The sequence below is a fragment of the Scleropages formosus genome, chromosome 16 (genome assembly GCF_900964775.1).
Source record: "Scleropages formosus chromosome 16, fSclFor1.1, whole genome shotgun sequence".
NCBI classification, from domain to species: Eukaryota; Metazoa; Chordata; class Actinopteri; order Osteoglossiformes; family Osteoglossidae; genus Scleropages; species Scleropages formosus.
This window is the reverse complement of record NC_041821.1, coordinates 8,955,020-8,975,067: the sequence shown is the minus strand read 5'-3', so window position 1 is coordinate 8,975,067 and position 20,048 is coordinate 8,955,020. Positions and strand designations below refer to the sequence as shown.

General features: G+C 43.0%; 1 protein-coding gene across 1 annotated transcript in view; it reads right to left on the bottom strand.

Moving 5' to 3' along the window:
* Positions 1-20,048, bottom strand: part of ndst3 (N-deacetylase/N-sulfotransferase (heparan glucosaminyl) 3) — a 74,576-nt gene that overhangs the window by 39,775 nt on the left and 14,753 nt on the right. The window contains exons 3-5 of the mRNA XM_018735639.2: positions 7,759-7,846; positions 6,604-6,758; positions 3,366-3,551 (exon numbers count right to left, since the gene is read on the bottom strand). Coding sequence (XP_018591155.1) covers positions 3,366-3,551; positions 6,604-6,758; positions 7,759-7,846 — 429 coding nt within the window. The remainder of the gene's footprint in view (positions 1-3,365; positions 3,552-6,603; positions 6,759-7,758; positions 7,847-20,048) is intronic.

Sequence of the window (20,048 nt, the reverse complement as noted above, 5' to 3'; positions counted from 1 at the left end):
GGGAAGGGTAAAAATAAACAAACAAACAAACAAATAAATAACACTTGATAATCGTGCATTCTCAGACACTGTCACGGCTCTAAACATCAGTTTATGAAATGTGTGGGAACTGACATTCAAATCCCGAGCTATAAAATGCACGTCAGTTTTACCTCCCATACAAGTGTAAACGATTAGTCTCCCCCGTCTCCAAGACAACAGTTCAGGGCATCCAATCTGCACACTGATGTGAATAAATCCGCTTTTCGCTAAAACGGGACTTTGTCACGATGTGGTTCTCACTCTGTTTCCTGCAGAATACCATAGTATCTATCTAAAAGCTTACTGCTATAGCAGCTGAGATGCTTTCAAATTTTACACTCGCCCGCTGCAACCTGTAGTTCCGTTAAATTCCTTTGTCGCAGGTATGCCGCAGTCACAAGTCTGGGTTCTTGTTCTGCGAAAAGTCATTGGTATGAGAACGTTCATAAACAACCTAAGGCACGCCTCCATGGACGGCCGCCGCTGGCCTGACAATAGCGAATACGTATTAAGGCCGGCTAAAACCCATTAGCGGATCATTTCATAATGTCAAGGAGCGGCGATGGCCTGCCAGTACTGCATCTGTATATCAAAACCTTTCAGCTGTGGTCCAGAGAGCAGTCCGGGTAAACATATGCAGAACTGATCATGACGAACGGGGTGATACGGTGATACTCAAGTATTTACAAGTGTTGATTGGTACTGTGATTTTATTAGGCTCCGTTTTTTAGGACCACGCACCCCCTTCAGAAGTCCAGGCCAACCCTTGCCCTTATATTTCCCTCTTTCACTTAGGCCTCGAGAAAGAACAGCACCATTCGAACCTAATCTAGAGGCTGTCACGAAAGCAGAATGTATCGCACGGGAATGTGGTATAGCTTTATTTCATTTATGAGCAGGCTCTTAAAAAAATAAACAAATTGAATATTGTATTGTGTTGATATACGTAGTTTGGTTTTTCTTAAAAAGCGTAAATGCATCAAACGAAGCCTGCTCGGTTCCGACCGCTGCCGGAAGATGTATAGCAGCAATTTCATGGGGAGCGGGGCAAATAAATAACATTAGTAAAATGTTTTTAAAAAAAATCAAATTTGCAGGCTTAAGCATGCCCACGGAAGACTTTGCACTCAATATGTACAATACAAAGCAATTAGGAGAAGGCAGGTGGTGGTGTAATGGTCAGAGCCGCTGTATTTTAGTCTGAAGGCTCCTGGTTCAAATTCCACTTCTGTTTTAGTGCCTCCCAATCAAAGTGTTTACCCTGAAATTATAAAAACTATAAAGAAGTGACTTTAAAGTTGATTATCATATTGTGGAAAAAAAATGTCTGATACCCGATGTTCAGCAATAGCAAAGAAAACCCTACATTTAACACCATGAGATATCTGAGCTCTGACCCAACCCGATGGAGACTCGGGTGAGTGCAACCACAGATCTCATCGCAAAATAAAAAAAATTAACGTGCGAATGCCGAAGTACTGGTTCAAGATAATATGTCTTTTCGCCACCTTGAGCAGTGGTACTCTCCTTACATCATAAGTCCCATTTACGTGGCACCAACACATGCATTAAAGTGCTGATTGCAGCCTACAAGATGTAAAGTAAACCACTTTGTTTTAAATACAACCAGCGTCAGGGGCGTTGAATATTTCATGAGTTTCATGAGTACAGGCTGGAGGAAGATGCTGCAAAGCACCTTGAGTGCTGCTCTACCGCTGGTCCAAATCCAGTCCTCTTCAGTTCCAATGCAGAAGTAATTCCACCGACCCACTTTTTTGTCCTTTTCAGAACTGGGTGAAATAATTTCATTTAATTGCTGCTGGTCATTACATTCTTTTGTTTTTTAGTTTTAAATCAAGCAATTATAATATTGGAGTTTGTTTATGGGGAAGACTGAAAAACACAATGTTAAAAAAAACCCTATAATCACAGACTTTCACTGAATAACTCTTATAAACCGGGGGTGAGTTACCACTAACTGATGATAAATATTATATTTAATAATATGGGGTGAGGGATACTGTCTGAAGTGAAGCGTTTTTGGGAGATTTTGATTTTGAACAATGTCTTGAAACGAGCTTTGACAATGAAGCTTGTGGAGTTTTCGGATGACTGTATCGATCAATTCATCAGTTCTGCTAATGTTCCATAGACTTTTGTTCTCCCTTTTTACTTTGCAGTACTGGAGCTGAATGATCATTTCATTATTTGTTTATTTTTATGAAAGTTTTGTGTTTTTGAAATCTAAGTACAGATTGTTTTAATAAAATCAACTTTAAGACTAACTGCTGCTGCTGTACACCTTGTTGCTGCCCATCCCAGGTACGCCTTGGAGTGTCACACATTCATTTCTATTTGCATTAACTGTGTTTAACTGAAATGTGAGAATTTAACACACACGAGAATATGTTAAGAGAATATGTCATTCATATGTATACAGTATAGTTCCGAGATTAGAGTTTGCAGTTTTTTTTTTTTTTTTGAGTTTTTAACACTGAATGTCAAATATCAATTAGAAAAATTGTGCTTCAGGTCCAAAAAAGATAAAAAAAACAAAAATGAACAACATGGGTCAGCAGATATCTCAGTGTTTAGTGTTGCTGCCATACACTTGAAGCTCCCAGGTTTGAATCCTACCTCCTACTGTAGACCCCTTGATCAAAATACTAATCCTGAATTGATACACTAAAAATACTCTGCTGTGTTAATGGGTAAATCATTGCAAGCAGCTTTATATTCTAAGTGTCTCTGAAGAAAATTGCCAGTTAACTGTAAATATACTAATGCCAGAGATTGCAGAAAAACATGGCATTATTAAAGAGACATGTAATATTTCCATCTCTAACAGTGGATTTAAACAGTAAGAACTTAAAAACTTCAAAATATAAAGCCTATATATAAACTGAAACTGCAAACAACCAAAATCAATTCAGCCAAACCCTCAAAATTATTGACCGAGAGCTGGAGCGTGTCAGATCTGCTGACAGCGGAAATGCGTTTATTTTGGTTTAATGGCTGTCCCGGCCTTCGGAAAATTAGTTCTGGGGCTGGCATCCCTATTACTAATGTGTGGAAAAATAAGTGCTGCCTGTGACAACTGTAAGGACCCCTATGCCCTGGAAGGTGACGCTCGATTGAAACCCAAGGCAGCGCCATCACCGAAAGATGATCCTTCCGCCACAGGACTTGGGCTGAATTGAGGAAATGCTTCGCTGGGGGGGATGGAGAAAGTGCCGCATCTCAGCCCCACGGCCGGTCCACACTCCCCCCACCCCCGACACATTTTGTGCTGCAGTTCCCATTACATTTCAGTTTGCATTCATTTATTATGGTGAGGAGCTCACCATGATGTTGCTGTGGATGAAGCCCTTGCGGTAGCGCGCCGGTTTGAGGTGGGGGTACTCCTCTGTGCTCGTCACCCGAATGCCCCAGGCCTTCTTCCAGGCTTCGTAGAGCTGCATGTGCACTGGGTAGACGCCCGAGTGGTGGGGGGCCACGGCATAACCCATGTCCGTGGGGATGCCGTGCTCCTGCCAGGACACACAAACACACACAACAAATTTGCATATAAAGTGCACAAAAAAAACGTATACAATACACACATTGCGTCTGTCATATGAGTTAGCATTCTTAATATGTTCCGAAAATACTCCTGCAAAACACACAATTCTGGACATTGCTAACTGTGAGGTGACTTCCTGAAAAAGACAGAAATCCTTCAGCTGATATTTTAGATGCAGAAATTCCAAAAGGGTTTTATAAGGACAAAGGAGTACAGTATGCAAATGTACAGTAAGCTACAGCTTCAGAATTTCGATTTACTCTCCCTAATAATTCCTTCTCCCAGAGACGGGAAACACATTAAAACACAATGGGAGATATTCCTCTATTATTTATAACTCCCAGTGGGATGATTCTGACCATAACATCACCAGCTTGACCTTGAGACGAAGGCGCCCTTTTGGTGTGTTAATACCACTGTGCAATGTGGTAAAAGACAATCACATGGCATTACACCCTCACAGGCATCACCTATGCGAACTAAAGGTACACCTGCTTAGATTTACATTTATTCATTTAGCAGACGCTTTTCTCCAAAGCGACGCACATCTCATAGAAAATACAATTTGTGCATTACATTAGCAGAACGAGACATGGCTGCAGAAGTGTGATTCTTAAGTATGGTTAGTTTGTTTCCTTCACCGTATCCACCGACGTTCACTCGCTTGGACCCAACTAAACCACGTGATGCGGTCCCCCTACGCTGACCTCCTCTCGGAGCACGACACGCCTCACCTCGGAGTCACCTCAACTGATTCTCCCCAAAGAAGATGGGATTTGAAAAACAAGAGAATGAAAATCCAAAGGATTATTCACCATGAAATATTCATGATAACCTTTTAGGCATTTCCAAATAGATAAATAATTAAGTGACCTTATAAATCTCGCATCTGGGGTGTTCTGAGGATTTTTTTTTTTTTTTTTTTGCACTGTACTTCATACCCTTTGTGAAGCCTATTGTACTTCTACTGTTGTTTTCCTTGGAAGTGCATTAAGTGTTCTTTGGCCTGTTCGTATTTTTTACAGCTTTTACTGACACATTAGAAGTTTCAAGTCGTTTATACAAAACGTGGCAACCATCAATATTTACATTGCATTATTTAATATGGCTTTGCGTAACTGCCAAGAGAATATAAAAGAGACTGTAACACTGCTCTCAAATTTCCTTCATCTAATGTTATCTACTAAGAGCCTTATGTTACCAAGTACTGACAGAGTTTAAATGCATATAAGGATCTTTTTATGTACATGCACCCTATCCCATGAGTGTGCCGTATTCCGTTAAAATGAATAAGTAATAATAATACTATTCTTTACGTGCCATTTTTCCTGCATGTTTATGCGAAGGCACAGCTACGCAACTAACAAATTTATATTGCAGCTGTTTTATTGTGATAAGATAATTACCTGCATGGCAATAAAGGAATTGTGATATATTTATGTGTATTTCTCCATTTTCCATCTCATGATGAAATTAACTGCTATATTTCCGGTTGACTCGAATCACTCGCTGTGCATTAATGTTCATAATTGGCACACAGGCAAACCTAGGTGATCTGAGACACGACTGTAATGTGATCAGCCATTTCTAACTCAAATACCCCTTTGCCCAGTTACTGCCTGAATGCAGAAGGTAAACCAGTGGCCAGGTTGTGTGGCTAAGCTGTGACACTGAGGAATCAGTAAATCAGGCTGTATTATTCATATAACTGCAAAATGTGGGTCAGGGACTCCATGCATGATTTCAAAGCGATTTAACAATGTCACATCCATGCTTTTGCATATGCCGATCTCCAAAGTTCCCACCAATTTTTCCATCATGTCTCAACCCTGACGTCAGCGAAAGCCTTGCTGCGCCTCTGAAAATTCTGGAGAAAAAATCTACCATATGACTGGTAGATACAGCGTGTCATGGTTTTCTCTAAATAGTTCCGAATAACGGTGGTGTCTGACTGCTCCAGATGTGAAAACCATTGATTACTGGCCTGACTGACCTTGCACCACATCAGTTCTTCTCGAGCGCGCGCCACGACTTTACTTGACTTCCATTAGCCGGACTCACTCTGTGGAAATGAGGGCTACCACCTTCAGACGTAGGAATGTATGAGTGTAATATCAGGATAACACCTTATGAGAGAATTCTTTCAGATTTTACGCGTGCGTGTGTGCGTGACGCAGGGGTTTTGGCCGGGTCCTGCTCTCTTGTAGGTCTGGGGTTCAAGGCCTGTTTGGGGTGCCTTGCGATGGACTGGGGTGTGCCCCCTCCCCCTTCGGCCCTGCGCCCCGTGTTGCCGTGTTACGCTCCGGCGACCCTGCTCGGGACAAGCGACTTCAGACTGTGTGTGTATATATAGATATATATTTATGTATGTCTGTGTGCGTAAAATCAGATTTTGTATATACACACACACACACACACACAAAGCATATGAATAATTTAAATCTATGTCCTAACTAGTATACAGAATGTAACACACATATGTAATATATATGTGTGTGTATCTGTCTGTGCCTGGAAATCCTTGATCTTCAAGCGTTGAAAAAAAACTGGAAAAGTTAATAGGATGTGCTATGTTTCTAGGTGGAAAATCGAGACACGTTAATGAGTGTGAAGACTTTTATTCCGGTATCAGTCTCAGTTCCTCCTGTAGCACCCGTCCATCAGCGACAGCTAATGTGAACTCTGAAAAATTCTTTTACATCAAGACAAAATTCACCAGTAATGTTCTTTAGGTTCAAAAATGAAGCTTTGCTACTTAAATATGGTAGTTCCATAAGGGAGTAAAATACTTAAATGTCAAAACTTTGTTCATTTCCCTCAATACTTGTCTACAGCAGGGTCATGGTGATCTAGAGCCTATGCTGGAAACATACGGAGGGTATACCCTGGATGGGATGCCACTTCATCACAGGGCAAAGAGTCATAACTGCATTTTCCAGATCTTTCAAGAGCACCAGAGTGAGTGACCTCTCATGCATGTGCTGATCTTTGGGACATGGGCCGACATGCAGGTAGCTCACCAGCGCAAACTCCTTGTTGAGGATCATCTGTTCCAGGAGCGAGGACTCATTGTGGAACAGGTGTGGCTGCATGTGACTCCACATGTGGGGAAACCACCAGAACTCATCGACGTACTTCAGCAGGAGGTCGTCGCCCTCGTCCTCAGCCTCCGTTCCTGCACCGATCCACATCGAGATTTTTCTTAGAAATAAAAGTTTCAGCTTTAAAGTTGCCAAACAATGGGGTTGGAGTCACGCCAGCTGACACCAAATCTAAAGCCTGTTGCCGTGATCAACTGCCATTGACTTGCTTTGGCACATTTTCTTCCACGACCTACGCTTATTTTTAGACAAAACCCAACAAGGCATACACTGCATGTGTCATTAAAGATTTACGGTTTTTGGAAAATGTCTAACATTTTAGGCTTGAACAGAGAGTCTATATTCAACAAAAAGAAAATCCCAAGCTCCGAACACCCCCACCATCACTCGAACATTATTAGCTATCATAATACCGTCCAAACAGCCATTTTACTTCTTCGTTCTACCTTTATGTTTCCAACTTTTGCCTATTTAAAAGGAATTATCAGTTAGTGCCCATAAGCCAGCATGAGCAAAGGGGGTTATGGAAATAATTTGAAAGAACACTCAATTAGTTTCGTGAGTCTGGAAGTAATTGATGCCTGTTTCATTTTCTTCTGTGTAATCCTCTCAGCCTCATAACCCGCCACTCCTCCGTTGCATAACACTTGAAGGGCTTGGGCTTGTTCGGGGTTATCTCGCAATGTCAATTACAGCCGGGCAAAGCATAATGACTTAGGTGGCTCGATTAGGGTTTAATACACCTGGCAATTACAGCACCGGCAGCAGTACCATTCCCATGAAGGCTCACTGTACATCATACACACGGCAATCTCCCAGATGCACGTAACTTTAGAAACAAACAATTATAGGCTGCACACAAGGCCTTCGCTTCTGGTCCTGGAGGGACGCAGGTTTTCACCCCACCTGAGCACTTAAGCACTTGATTGGCTCAGTTACGGGAATAATTTACCGCATTCGGCCCTATAGCTTAATACTGGGAACGTCGATAGTCTGAGGAGTGCCGGAGAAGGCCAAGGACACGACGGTCGTCAACGCACAGGAGCCGAAATGACATGCGGCGACGGGGCTTACCGGTGTGGTAGAACTTTCCGGAAAATCCAAGGTTGAACGTGAAATTGGTGATCTGAGAGCGGAGGAGGTTCTGCGTGTCCAGCAGGGCCTGAGCACAATCACAAAGACAGACAAGACACAGAAGGAAGATGTCAAAGCTTTGGACTCAAAAGTGAACTTTTAAAAGTTACTGGAGAACCTCATCCCAAATCCTCATAAACGTCAACTTTAGTTGTGATGAGAAATGTTACAACCTGAAAGGCAGTAAAATACTGTTCATAGAGAAAAGCTAGTGCAATTATAGTTGTGCGTGTGTTGTTTACAGAGGCGCTAAAGGGACTGGAGAAAATGGGCGGAGAAACCAGCGTAAATCACATTTTAAGACACCTATAATTCATACCACACAAAGGAACACTTTTTGCATAATATAGCGAAGCGACTGTGACATCACTGGTGCATATTTATGCGAAACGAGCTGGACCGGCTAAGCTGCGCGTGCACCGACTGCCCGCGTCTCTTCGGCTTCCAGTTCGTTTGTCTCCACGTGACTATGGAGAAGCGCTCCGCCGTGAATAATGGAGTGTCTTTTCATGGGCAGGATATTGATATTGATAGGAGTGCTGGGAACCGCGAACGCAGCCCTGCGCTTGACCAGTGTTTCAACCTCTCCATATCTACAGATTAACTTTTACCCCTCGGCCAATTTAAATGTATTTACATTTTTCGCATCGGTGAGCTCGGCAACAACTGCGCTAGACGGTCTGAGAATGTTTTTTTTGTGTGTGTGTGTGTGGGGAGTTTGGCGTGGCCTTCTCAGAGAGGCTTCAAACCTTTTTCTCCATTTTAATTAGTTCATTATTTTCTGGCTCTTAGACAAAACACAACAAATTTCCTTTAATTGAAGGTCAGAATTCCTGAAGGTAGGCAAATTGAGGTTTTTATTGGGCGTCCCGAGGCAGCCCGGGAGAAGGCTCCAGGCTCCGGGCTTCCCTCTAACAGGCTGCATTGTGGCTTCGGCCTCAGAAAAGACCTCTTCTCCCGGGACGGGCGCACTAACCATGAGCGAGACCCGAGCGGCAGAGCGGCACGCGGCCCCCATCAGCCCAGTCGAGCCCAAATCCAAAAGTCAAATTCAGTCAAAGTAATTACAGCGTCTTCCTCCCCAGCCGAAGGGCCCTGATGATCAATACAGCTCCAGGATGATTTATGGAACGTGCATGACAGCTGCCAGATTAATGGAGCTTGCACTAATATTCTTATATATTTCTTGTCATTGTGCATGGGGGAGGGGTGATGCAAATGTAATTAATGTTATTTTACCATGTTGTCAAAGCATGCATTTTATGTGTTTGGGTGTAGACTGTGTGTGTGTGTGTGTGTGTGTGTGTGTGTGTGTGTGTCCCAGGGGCAGGGTTGGGGACTGTCAGGGCTATTTGCTCAGTGTGTGCTATGACTGAAGTGGGCATGGGGAGGCGTGACACACTTGTTAGTCTCTCTCGCATAAGACGTCAGCCAGGCTTTTCATCGAGGCAGCGGGCCGGATCAGGTCGGGGAGCGAGAAAAGAGATGAGCCGAGCCGCAGCGGCTCCCCGCTCGTGGTCTTCAGCACTCCGTCACCAAAGCGGAAGGTCTACATCATAACCGTGACGATAATACTGCGTCACTTATCAGACACTTTTCTGATTCGATTATTTTCTGACTAGATTATTAACTAGTATTTAGCTGACACCTTACCGTTGACTTACAGTGACAGGTGCACTGCCCTGAACTCCCGATTCACACACACATACATACACACACTGTGGGCAATTTAGAGTCAGCAGTGCACCTGAAACATGTGTCTTTGGACTGTGGGAGGAAACCAGAGCACCAAAAGGAAACCTACGCAAACACATAATCAACACAGACTGGGTCTGATTCAAACCCAACTCAAAATGTACAGCTCAGGAAAGTGAGGGACCAGCAGTACCTGCTGAGCCACTATGCTTCCCCAGCAAAATCTGCGCTAAACAGAAAACCTCAGCTATGTCTGCTGTGTGTACAGTGTTAAAAACACAGGACAGTGCAGAATTTATGCACGAAACCAGAACGCGGAATACTCCACAATACCTTTCCAAGTGGCCGACTTCTTTGCATTAGTGTTAATTCCGTCCCTCTTCGCAAAATTACCGACATCGGACCTACTTCTACCGCAAATTACACGCAGAGTCAGATTTCTATTTTTAGTATTAATTTACGTTCCTGTTGAACAGAGACTTCTGTTACAACGCATGTAAATACCTTACAAATTTAATTGTTCCCGACTATGTCACAGTGTTTTACATTCTAACACAATAGAGGGGTCTTAATTGACGGATTCTTAATTTAAAGTAATATGTGCCTCCGAGATGAATGGCTGCGTGGAGGCTTATTGTAAAATCCAATATACTTAGATCAGAATATGATTGCTTTAGAGACACCAGCGAGCAGAAGCGCATGAATATTTATTTCATCATGCTCATGTGCCTGGGACCTTATGGATATATTCTGAAGAGAATGGGTAAGGTTTGTTAATGAACGAACATTGGACAACCATTACAAAATCACTCCGTGTAATGAAAAGCAGGCATGTAGGAAATACAAATGAAATCAACAGGCAAACGTTTCACCTGGATTTATGTCCCGCAGCAAACTGCCTCTGAGGGAAAGGCCAACAGCAACGTATGGGTATGATGGACAGGGATGTAGACGGAAACAAATAAGCCCCTCCAGTGTCAGTTATATGTAATGTTATAATACGAAGACGGGAGAAAAATTCTGAGTGTGAGTGGGATTGGCAGTTCTCACTATGACAACCGTTCTATAGGATTCTGACAGAAAACAGTGTCATCCACCGCGAGACGCAGCATGGCAACAGCGATGCGCAATTTTTCGCGATCTATAACAACATAATAATTACTAATCATAATAATAATAAACATTCTTTTCACTGTTTATTTTCCCGCAGTCCCCGAACGGCATCGTTTGCCTCGCTTGTTAACAAGTTGTCCTGCCGCCTTACCCTAATACTTTCGGCATCAAAGGTAAACGTTGCGGCGAGCGCTCGCTCATAACGTTATGCGTCACACGTAGTCATCCGAACGCTGGCGGAGATTAAATCTTCCTTTTGTATCCTGTACGTAAAACAAACACGGGGGGAAGATGACGGCTTTGTCGCAAGGGCCGTGGTGTGGAATTGTTAAAAGGTAATGAATGCGATTACCTTCAGCGTGTGCCGGTCAGAACCCGAAATCTGGAACTCCATGACAACATCAGCCCCAGACAGGGCGTGGGCATTGATTCGTTATATTTTGCCGGGTTATTGCAGGTGTTTATGCCTCCCCTACAGACCAACCATTTCAAAATATGATCAGGACAGTGTGCTGTAGCACAGCGAGGGGCCAGTTGTTGATATGATTTGGTGACGTGTCATTTTTTTGCCTTTTTTTTTAATCTTTTTTTGCAAATCGTGATTTTTTTTAGTGTAGCACGTAAAAACTCCGCCACTGGCCGGGTCAGCAAAAAATGAAACAGCCTTTAAGGTAGAGTTTTATGCTTGACTTCTCCATTCCTTTGCTTTGTATAACAATAAAGATGAACTCTCGCACAAAATGACTGTGTTTTTTTTTTTTTTTTTTTTTTTTCTTCTCCAGATTCAGTAGAGCAAGTGGAAGGAATACGAATGAAAGTATGTGACTGTGAAGCGGAAATAGGCTTCTGCGAAGGAAACGGTAATGCCGAGAAACATCAGCATTTCTGACTATTAATATCTCAGGCGCATCTTTGGCACACTGAAGTTCGTTGCCATAGGATGCCACACATGCGCCACAATAATCCCCACATCGGGATTCTGCAAAACAAGGAAAACATGTGAATTGGTCTCTCCCTCTCTCTCTCTGTATATATATAGAGAGAGTGAGAGAGAGAGCGAAACCAATTCACATGTTTTCCTTGTTTTCACAACACCATTGTGAGATTTTGCTCCAGAAAAGATATCTTTTCTGGGGCAAAATCTCACAATGGTGTTGTTCATTATCTCCTGACTCAAAGAGACTCGCACAACAGTGAACGTGGCTCCTTTTTGACACGGAAAGGCCCCAGAGGAGTTGCGCTCTTTGGTGGCAGACGCGGCACTGCGAGATCCTCCTCGCTGCTACCCTGGTTCTGGCAGCGAGTGATGAAAAAGCATGACATGGTGCTCGAGCCCGTCACCTCTGCATGTGGTCACGGGGAGCCGAGAGGTAGCTCCGTCTGAAAGCGTGTATTCCACGCGCGGAAAGCCGAGAGTTGAACGAGCTGAGCCTGTTTGCCACATGAGCGCTTAAAGAACAAGGAGAAATTAAACAATGCGTGATAGTGGGAATTAGTGTTATTGTTACATTCTTTCTCATTCACCGTCATTAACATCAGGGTCAAGGTCATGGCAATCCAGGGCCTGTGCCGGAATCATGGGACTAGGAAGAGTACACCCTGGACAGGACAATAGTCCGTGGTAGGGTATCCAAACACGCGCTCACTTGCCATTGTCACAGCTACAGCATTATTACCCATCGAACTTCCCATTGACAATAGTGTAAACAACTCTGAAACAGCATCCTGAGCACCTCAGAAACAAGCACTACTGTTTAAATAACCAAATGCCAGCTCAAAATACATGAAATCTTGACAAATTTGTCTCCCTGTCATCTACTGCCCTTGATGTTCTACACAGCCATGCTTGACTAGACAGTTTCGAAATAAAAATATCAAAAAGATAAGCTCAGCTCGACCAACAACATTAAAGAACAAGCTTGGGTGCTGGAATCCCAAATGTACACACAGCGCGTGTTCTATACACTGCATTTGTGTCGCTTTTTATGCAATGCACCTGACGCTGATGAAGGCACGTAGCCGAAACGCGTCCGGATTTCATGCAAATTAAGTTAATTTGAAATATGCTCATCCGCACAATTTGATCTCATAGAATCTGGTTCTTCATGTGTCGAGGCTGAGGTTATTAATACCACTTACTGCTAATTTAGTCCGCATTGTCATTTATGTGGTCAGATACATCCAGTCCAGGCCTGACATTCAGCATGGCATCACAAACTGAGACCACCTTTCAAAAGTGCTCAGTAAGTCATTTCATTATCCGGTTTTTCATTATTTGGTCTATCTTTAGGAAGAAATCAGAACTAGCTAACAGGGGCAAATGTACGATTATTTTGCCTCTCTGTAGTATGCGTATCCATACTTTTTATTTGGAAAAAAAACTGAAATTACGCGGTTGAACCATCTTTTTGTTTCAACACGTTTTACGTTTTTTTACACTTTTAGCTGTTGGCAAAATTAAAATTGTGATTACGTCACATTACATCTCAAAGCAAAGATAACCGTTATGAGAATGAGTGTTAGGGGTGTGAAGCTGGAGGGAAGTGGACACACGCCAAGTGCAGGAAATGGAATTTGTAGCAGTGGACCTCAGAGGATGGCGAGTTACATGGAGACATCAAACCCAAAATCCAGATCGGAAGAGACGGTACAGATAATGCTGAGAGTGGCCGACGGAGACCTGGTCATGAACAGCTTGTTCCGTGTTTGAGCCATGATGACGTGAAGCCAGCGTTCAGTGTGTTTGTCCTCAAATGCAGCGGGCCCACATGGGCGAGGAGCTGCTTTGTAATGTCAAAACAAAATCGAAGCTTCATCTCTTCACAACCGTGTGGTGCTCATGTGGACGGGGTTAGTGCACTATATGTCAGATGATGCCTGTTATGAATAAAATTATGTTTCTAGCGGAGTAACATATCAGTTGGTGTCAGTGATCACTACCTGTAAATGATGAAGGTCATACATACAGTCATCTTTGAAGATATGCCCATTCGAGATCTGACGATGTGCCGTTGTGTCAGGTGTCATTTAAGAACCCTGCTTCAACTTACGTGGCATTTCTTTCGACAAAATTGTTATTTTTTTTTACGTGTCTCCCGACAGCTGAGCATCGCGAGACAATCACATTTATTCATTTAGAGGTGTTTTTAGTTTTAATGCTTTTCTCCAAAGCAGTGTCCAACAATCGCATTTACGTTTACGTTTATTTGTTTATTAGACGTTTTCCTCCAAAGTGACACATGCCTCAGAAAAAAAAAAATACAAAGAGTGTATTACATCATGTCACGCCCATGAACTCAGCGACAAGCAACACCGGCGGCTGATCAGGCTCCCGGCACATAAAAGGGCAGCCCAGACCTTAGGAAGCCGCGGAACCTTGTTTCAGCCTCGTGACTCACTCCCGCTCCTAGCAATTGCTCCTCGTCCTGCTCCTAGTGATCGACTCCCTGGTCGGCCTCGACTCCTTGCCCGTCTTTGAATTACGCCTCTCGGATTCTCCCTTCGGACTACGTGCGCACATCGGTTACCCTTGCCTGCCTCCTCGACCATGTCTTACGGATCGCCCCTTGAACCAGCTTCCTCTGCTCTGCGCTTGGGTTCAACGCACCCACCCCGGGGAAACAGCGTGACACATCAACAGAAGGACAGATTTGGATGCAGACACATGTTTCCAGAGTACAGTCCATCTGTCACATTCCCCCATATGAACCAGTGTCCATCACATGAGTATTTCTTTCAAAGTTTATTAACCAGCATTTTATTAACTAGGATTATTAGCTAGTATTTAGCTGACACCTTTATCCAAGGTGACTTCAGGTTTTAGGTACAATGAGCACTGAGAGATACCAATACAATATTAGAGTTGTGTTATTATAACTAATGTTAACTGTTGTTAAGTGTCAATGTCAATGGGATCATTTTTACCATAAATCATAGTCAGTTTTGGACTCAGGAAAGCATACACATATTTTGCCTTTGAAACTGACAGAAACTATGAGAGTTTGTGTTACAAAGGGTTTTTCGTGAACATGCTATGTTCGCAAGGTGGGCAACACAGCAGTTAAAGTTTTACACCTTGCTGCTCAGTGAACTACGCTTTCCATTGGGCCCACATTTGCACGTCTCAGTTACTGTACGTTTGATGAGAGCAGCTCCCAAAGGGTGCACTGCACCTTCAGCATCTGCATGGCAGCTTCAATAAATCACATGACAAAAAAATAATAGCTTGATCTCCCCAAACTGAAGGCAGTTGTCAGAGCTTGGCCTCCCTTCACTGCAACCAGTATATAAAATATAGTGTTTATGTGAGCTAAGTTCTCCACCAACATTTTTATCCTTTTGAGTTCTGTTCATCTCATATTGTAAAAAACAGACAAAAAACAAACAACCCCCCCCCTCCTTTTTTTTTTAATTGCATTTATACAGTTTCGAGTGGAATAATGATTGTCTGATTGTGTCTCCTCGGTAGATCATCACCAGCAATGGTAACAAGGGAGCAAAAACCTGCAGGGCCGAGAGGAGGACGCTACATCACCAGAGACCCTTTGGCAAGTCTCCTCCAAGATCTGGGTTCCCTTGATCAACCCCACGACATTCAACTGAACACTTGATGATTCCCAGAACCGGACCATTAGTGTTGCACTTGGTCCAGTCTGTTTTTATTGATGACTTCTTTTGCGGAAGCTGGTTTCTTAAAAATTTCCACTAGGCTGATCATGTCTCTCTATGCCTACTGTTCTCCTCAAGCAGCCTACAGGAAGCAACAAGGTTGTTAGCCTGTGTCATAAGCAGCATCCCCCTAAGGCACTGTGTGCTCTCCACATGGTATTCAATGTGCGTTTCTGACACCAAGGCTATATGAGAAAACTGGAGGACCGGGGTAGCAATTTCTGGAGGAGAGAAGAGTTGATGATCTGTCTGCATGTTCCCCATCCAAATTCTTCTTTGGAGTGTAATGTTCTGATGATTCTGTTCACAACTCACTGATCATGTCGCACTCGACCTCGGGTACATGTGCTAAGCAGCGCAATATTTGTTTCTGACACCAGAATATGACAGCTCCCCAGAAAAATTCAGTTCCTGTAAAAATGTGCTTTAATGTTCCCAGCGATCCTGAGAGAGTCTGTGATGGACACTCGGCATTTCAAAACGGAGGAAACACGGGAATAGAATGACAAATTGAAGTTGATTTGATGTCTTTTTGAGAATAAAGAATATACTATATGGTAGCATAATAATAATAATAATAATAATAATAATAAGAATAGCAGGGTCACGGCGAAGGGATGCCATTTTGCCACAAGGCATCCCAAGCAGGACTCGAACCCCAGGCCCGGCAAACTTGCTGCACCATCGCAGCACCTAATAATAATAATAATAATAATAATAATAATAAAGACAGTTCAGAAGATTACACTAATGGGAGCCACACCTATCCTGCACAAAGAGCTCTGTTCTTCCCGAGCTGGTGGACTACATGAAAAAGCTGTGTGTCACACACTTTCAACTGATCCAATCTGCTTGCTACAGCTCTGCTTCCTTTTACTGGTCCAAGTGAGTCTGCCAAGTGCCGAGTGATATCTGCACTGAGATAAACAATGTACGTCTCAGGTGTTACAAAGAGAAATGTCATCATCCCTTTCAGTGGGTTGACAAATACAGGGCAGCAGGTGGCGTAGTGGGTTAGGGCTGCTCTCTTGCACTTGAAGGACCCAGGTTCACAACCTCCTACAACTGTAAAACCCTTGATCAAGGTGCTTACCTTGAACTGGTACAGTAAAAATTACCCATGTGTATAAATGGGGAAATCACCGTAAGTCACTTAGGAGAAACACATCAGATAAACACATGTAAGTTAACCACACAGTTATAATAATTACACATTGTTCTGGTGCTGTTATGATGGTGTGGTTTTGTATCGCCTCAGCCACGTAATATATAACTTCTTTGTTGTGGTCTCACTTTAAACACATTTTCCCCTTTCATATTGTGCAAGAGGAAAGTCATTTTATCTTAGTATTTCATTATGGCAAAAAGATATCCCCAAATGGATTGATTGTTTGACAAATCATTATAAAAAGTAATTTTCAGTTTATAAAAGAAATACTGCAATACAGTCATACTCAAATATGTGAAAATATATCCTAGATACCTTCTTTTCTATTTTTTTTTTAATGAAAAACAGGAATCTCAGCAATGAATTTCATTTTAGCTAATACACTGATACATTACACTATAATACAATTTTGCAATTAACTAAATTCTCATTGCATTCCTGTAAAATATTTGGCTTGTGTTGCATCATTCCTGCCTTGACTAATATACTGGACCTTACAGCATACAAACACAGCAAACTCCAATTGGCCCTAGATTTTAAAACATGAACAGTATTGCCTCTTTTCTGTAATTCCTACACATTTTATTTTGAATCAGTAGTTTGACAGCATCATAAAATGAAATTTAAACCAGTTTCAAGGGGACATAGCTCCCTAATTTACCGGAGGCAATAGATAATCAAAGCTAATGAAATCCCCAGTTTTATTAAGTTAAGCCTAAACCAAATCATATTTATACTGAGGACCAGCCAGCTCGGCCTTATTCATTATGAAATAATTATGTTCGCTGTTTCCTCGGATTCGAAAATGAAAGCAGGAGCTGCGGCTACAGGCCTCCGAGTGGAAGGATGCTGCAGAAGCTGGTCTTCCGGAGTCAACGTGCTGCACTGACACCACGAATAACAAGAGAAAGCAACACGGGCACTAGCTGAGCAGGGGTTGGCGGTGGGGCGGGGGTTACGGAAGCATGCAAATCGCTTATACATAGCAATCAATTCAACACACGCAAAAGAACGTACTGGAACCTTGACAGGGAGCTAAAAGCGCCTTGAGAGGGAAGAAGGCGAAAACAGCTCCCCGGGGAATTGCTGATCTTTGGTCAGGACGGAGATCGAATGAAGCGGTGCTGGTAGTCAATACCCGAACCGCACACCGCACGGACACACGCTGGTGTCCTTTCAACCCTTCCCAGCACCCCGCCATGCATGATCAGAAGAGGCAGCAGACTAAACAAACAGGCCACTGCATCAAGAATGTGATGCAGGACAACGTGACAGTCACTCCCACGGCCTTTTTTTGCGGCTCCGTTTTGGTCCAAACAACATTGATCCAGGAGCGAGGCCTTCACGTGTTCACCATTCGTCATTTATGAAAGGAAAGGAAGCCAGGCATGTATATTTGTCGACAAAATGTATGTTTGCACAATGCATTATTTGTGAAAGTGTTCCTTTAGAGGTGTGTGATGGCGATAATTATCCCAGAAGAGTTCAGTAGGGCACGAAACCAATCCTGCCTCCAGCAAGAGCCAGTGAATTTATCGATTGGCTTTCAACCGTGATGGGTTGTTACAGACCCGCCCTTATACTAACACTGTGCTCTACGATTATGACATCATTTCCTCCAAGAAACCACTACAGATGCGCTTGTATTATTTGCTTTATAAATGCTATAACATGCATATGTAAATAGCATATGTAACATATATATTTTCATCATTCATCCATCCATCCCATCCATCCCATCCATCCAACAGTTATATCTTGTCCAATGCTGGTTCACAGTGGGCCAGAACCCATCGCAGAAGCATTGGGTATAAGGCAAGCTACACAATGGATAGGGTGCCAGTACATGACGGGGACATCACAGGGCAATCACACACACTTCACACACATACACACACTAAGGGCAATTGAGAGTCACGAACTGACCTGAAACGCGTCTTTCAACTGTGGGAGGAAACCCAAACGCAGTCAGGGAGGACACGCAAACTCCACACGCACCGATACGGTACATACTCTATGATTACTATACATTTCCTAAAAACGCACACTCTCTTTATTAATTAATAAAAAAATAAGTGACACATCCCAGATGGTATTACTTTTTGTCATTTCTAAAACAATCTTTTTTTTTTGTTCCCAGTCTGACTGTTGTGCATGTAATGACATATGGAGTGCACGTAATTAAACTAGTCAGCAACAATTTAATTAGAAGTAAATGTCACTGTTGGGGAGGGAGGCCGAAACAACACCGATAGCTATTACAGTACACATGTGAGGTTTCATTACCAGGCTGGCGAATTATTTCCCCCTGCCGCCCAGAGGAGCCACTGATGAGAACATTAGCAATGGGAGGGTTGCATATTGGAAGCGTGATATCATCAACAACATTCCAATAACTTCCTGCAAATGAAGACATATGGGCACATGGCGGAGTGCAGGAGTGCACCAAACACCCTAATGTTAAATCAAGAAATATAGAGAGCGCACCGAACCAATGGGCAGAGCAAAGAACATGGCCAAGAGTGTCAGCTTAATTACCCTTCTGTTCCACCGATATTACATTAAAAAAAAAAACATCTCCTGCACCGATTATCTCTGAGCATTTCTAGGAAAATAAGACAAAAGAATATAAAAACACTCCCAGTAACCACCATACATTGAGAACACACAATGTTTGCAATTTTTTTTCCAGTGAAATTATTTTTTTATAATACTACTCCAACGACCACACTGGATTCTTCAAACTGTAAGCAGAACCTGAACTAAGTTTGAATTGTAAACAACTTTAACCTCTTTAAACCCAGCGGCTGGGAAATTATGCAAATTGGCATTCGGAGTTTGGGCACAACACGAAATAAAACACCTCGCAACAGTTTAACTCGGAGTTACCAGAAAACATCCAGTTATTTTTGGAGTGCATTCCAAATAGGCTTTTCATGGATGCTTTCAATAAAACATTACAAATAAATACAAATAGACATCTCATTAACTCAACGTTTCCCCTTGCAACAGTTGGACGTTTGTCTTAATATTCGTTCGGCGTCCAGTGCGAATTATTTAAAAATGAAGTGTCGGGAGCTTTAAAAACACGGAGAGCAGCAGAAGTATAAGCGGAGACAATACGGATGATTTTTAATACGGGGGGCACGTCACTTTGTGTCGGAGACACAGATTTTGTACATTAGTCACACTGGCAGAAACAGAAAATTCATTAGTGGATATGAAAATGGCTGAGGATATGCTGAGGAGACGTTGAGGAGATGCAGAAGACAGCAGCGGCCTGCTGTCGGGCGCGCGCACCAACCAGAAGGGTGCCGTACTCACCGAGGTCTCTGCGACCTTGGTTTACCTCGGCGCAGCATCTGCGCTCTGAGTCATATTTCAATGCTAACTTAGCCATAAAATATCAGAGGACGACAATGAAAACAATCTGCTCCGGGACTGCTTCTCTCAAGATGACGTGCGGCAGCCGCGTCCTCATTTCCAGGAATCCGGCGTCTTGGTAAAATTGCTACCCATACACAGTGGATTGCTGTAAAGTGTGTAATCTAGCACGGAGTGCCCTTAGCGGGGCTCCTGGAGTGCG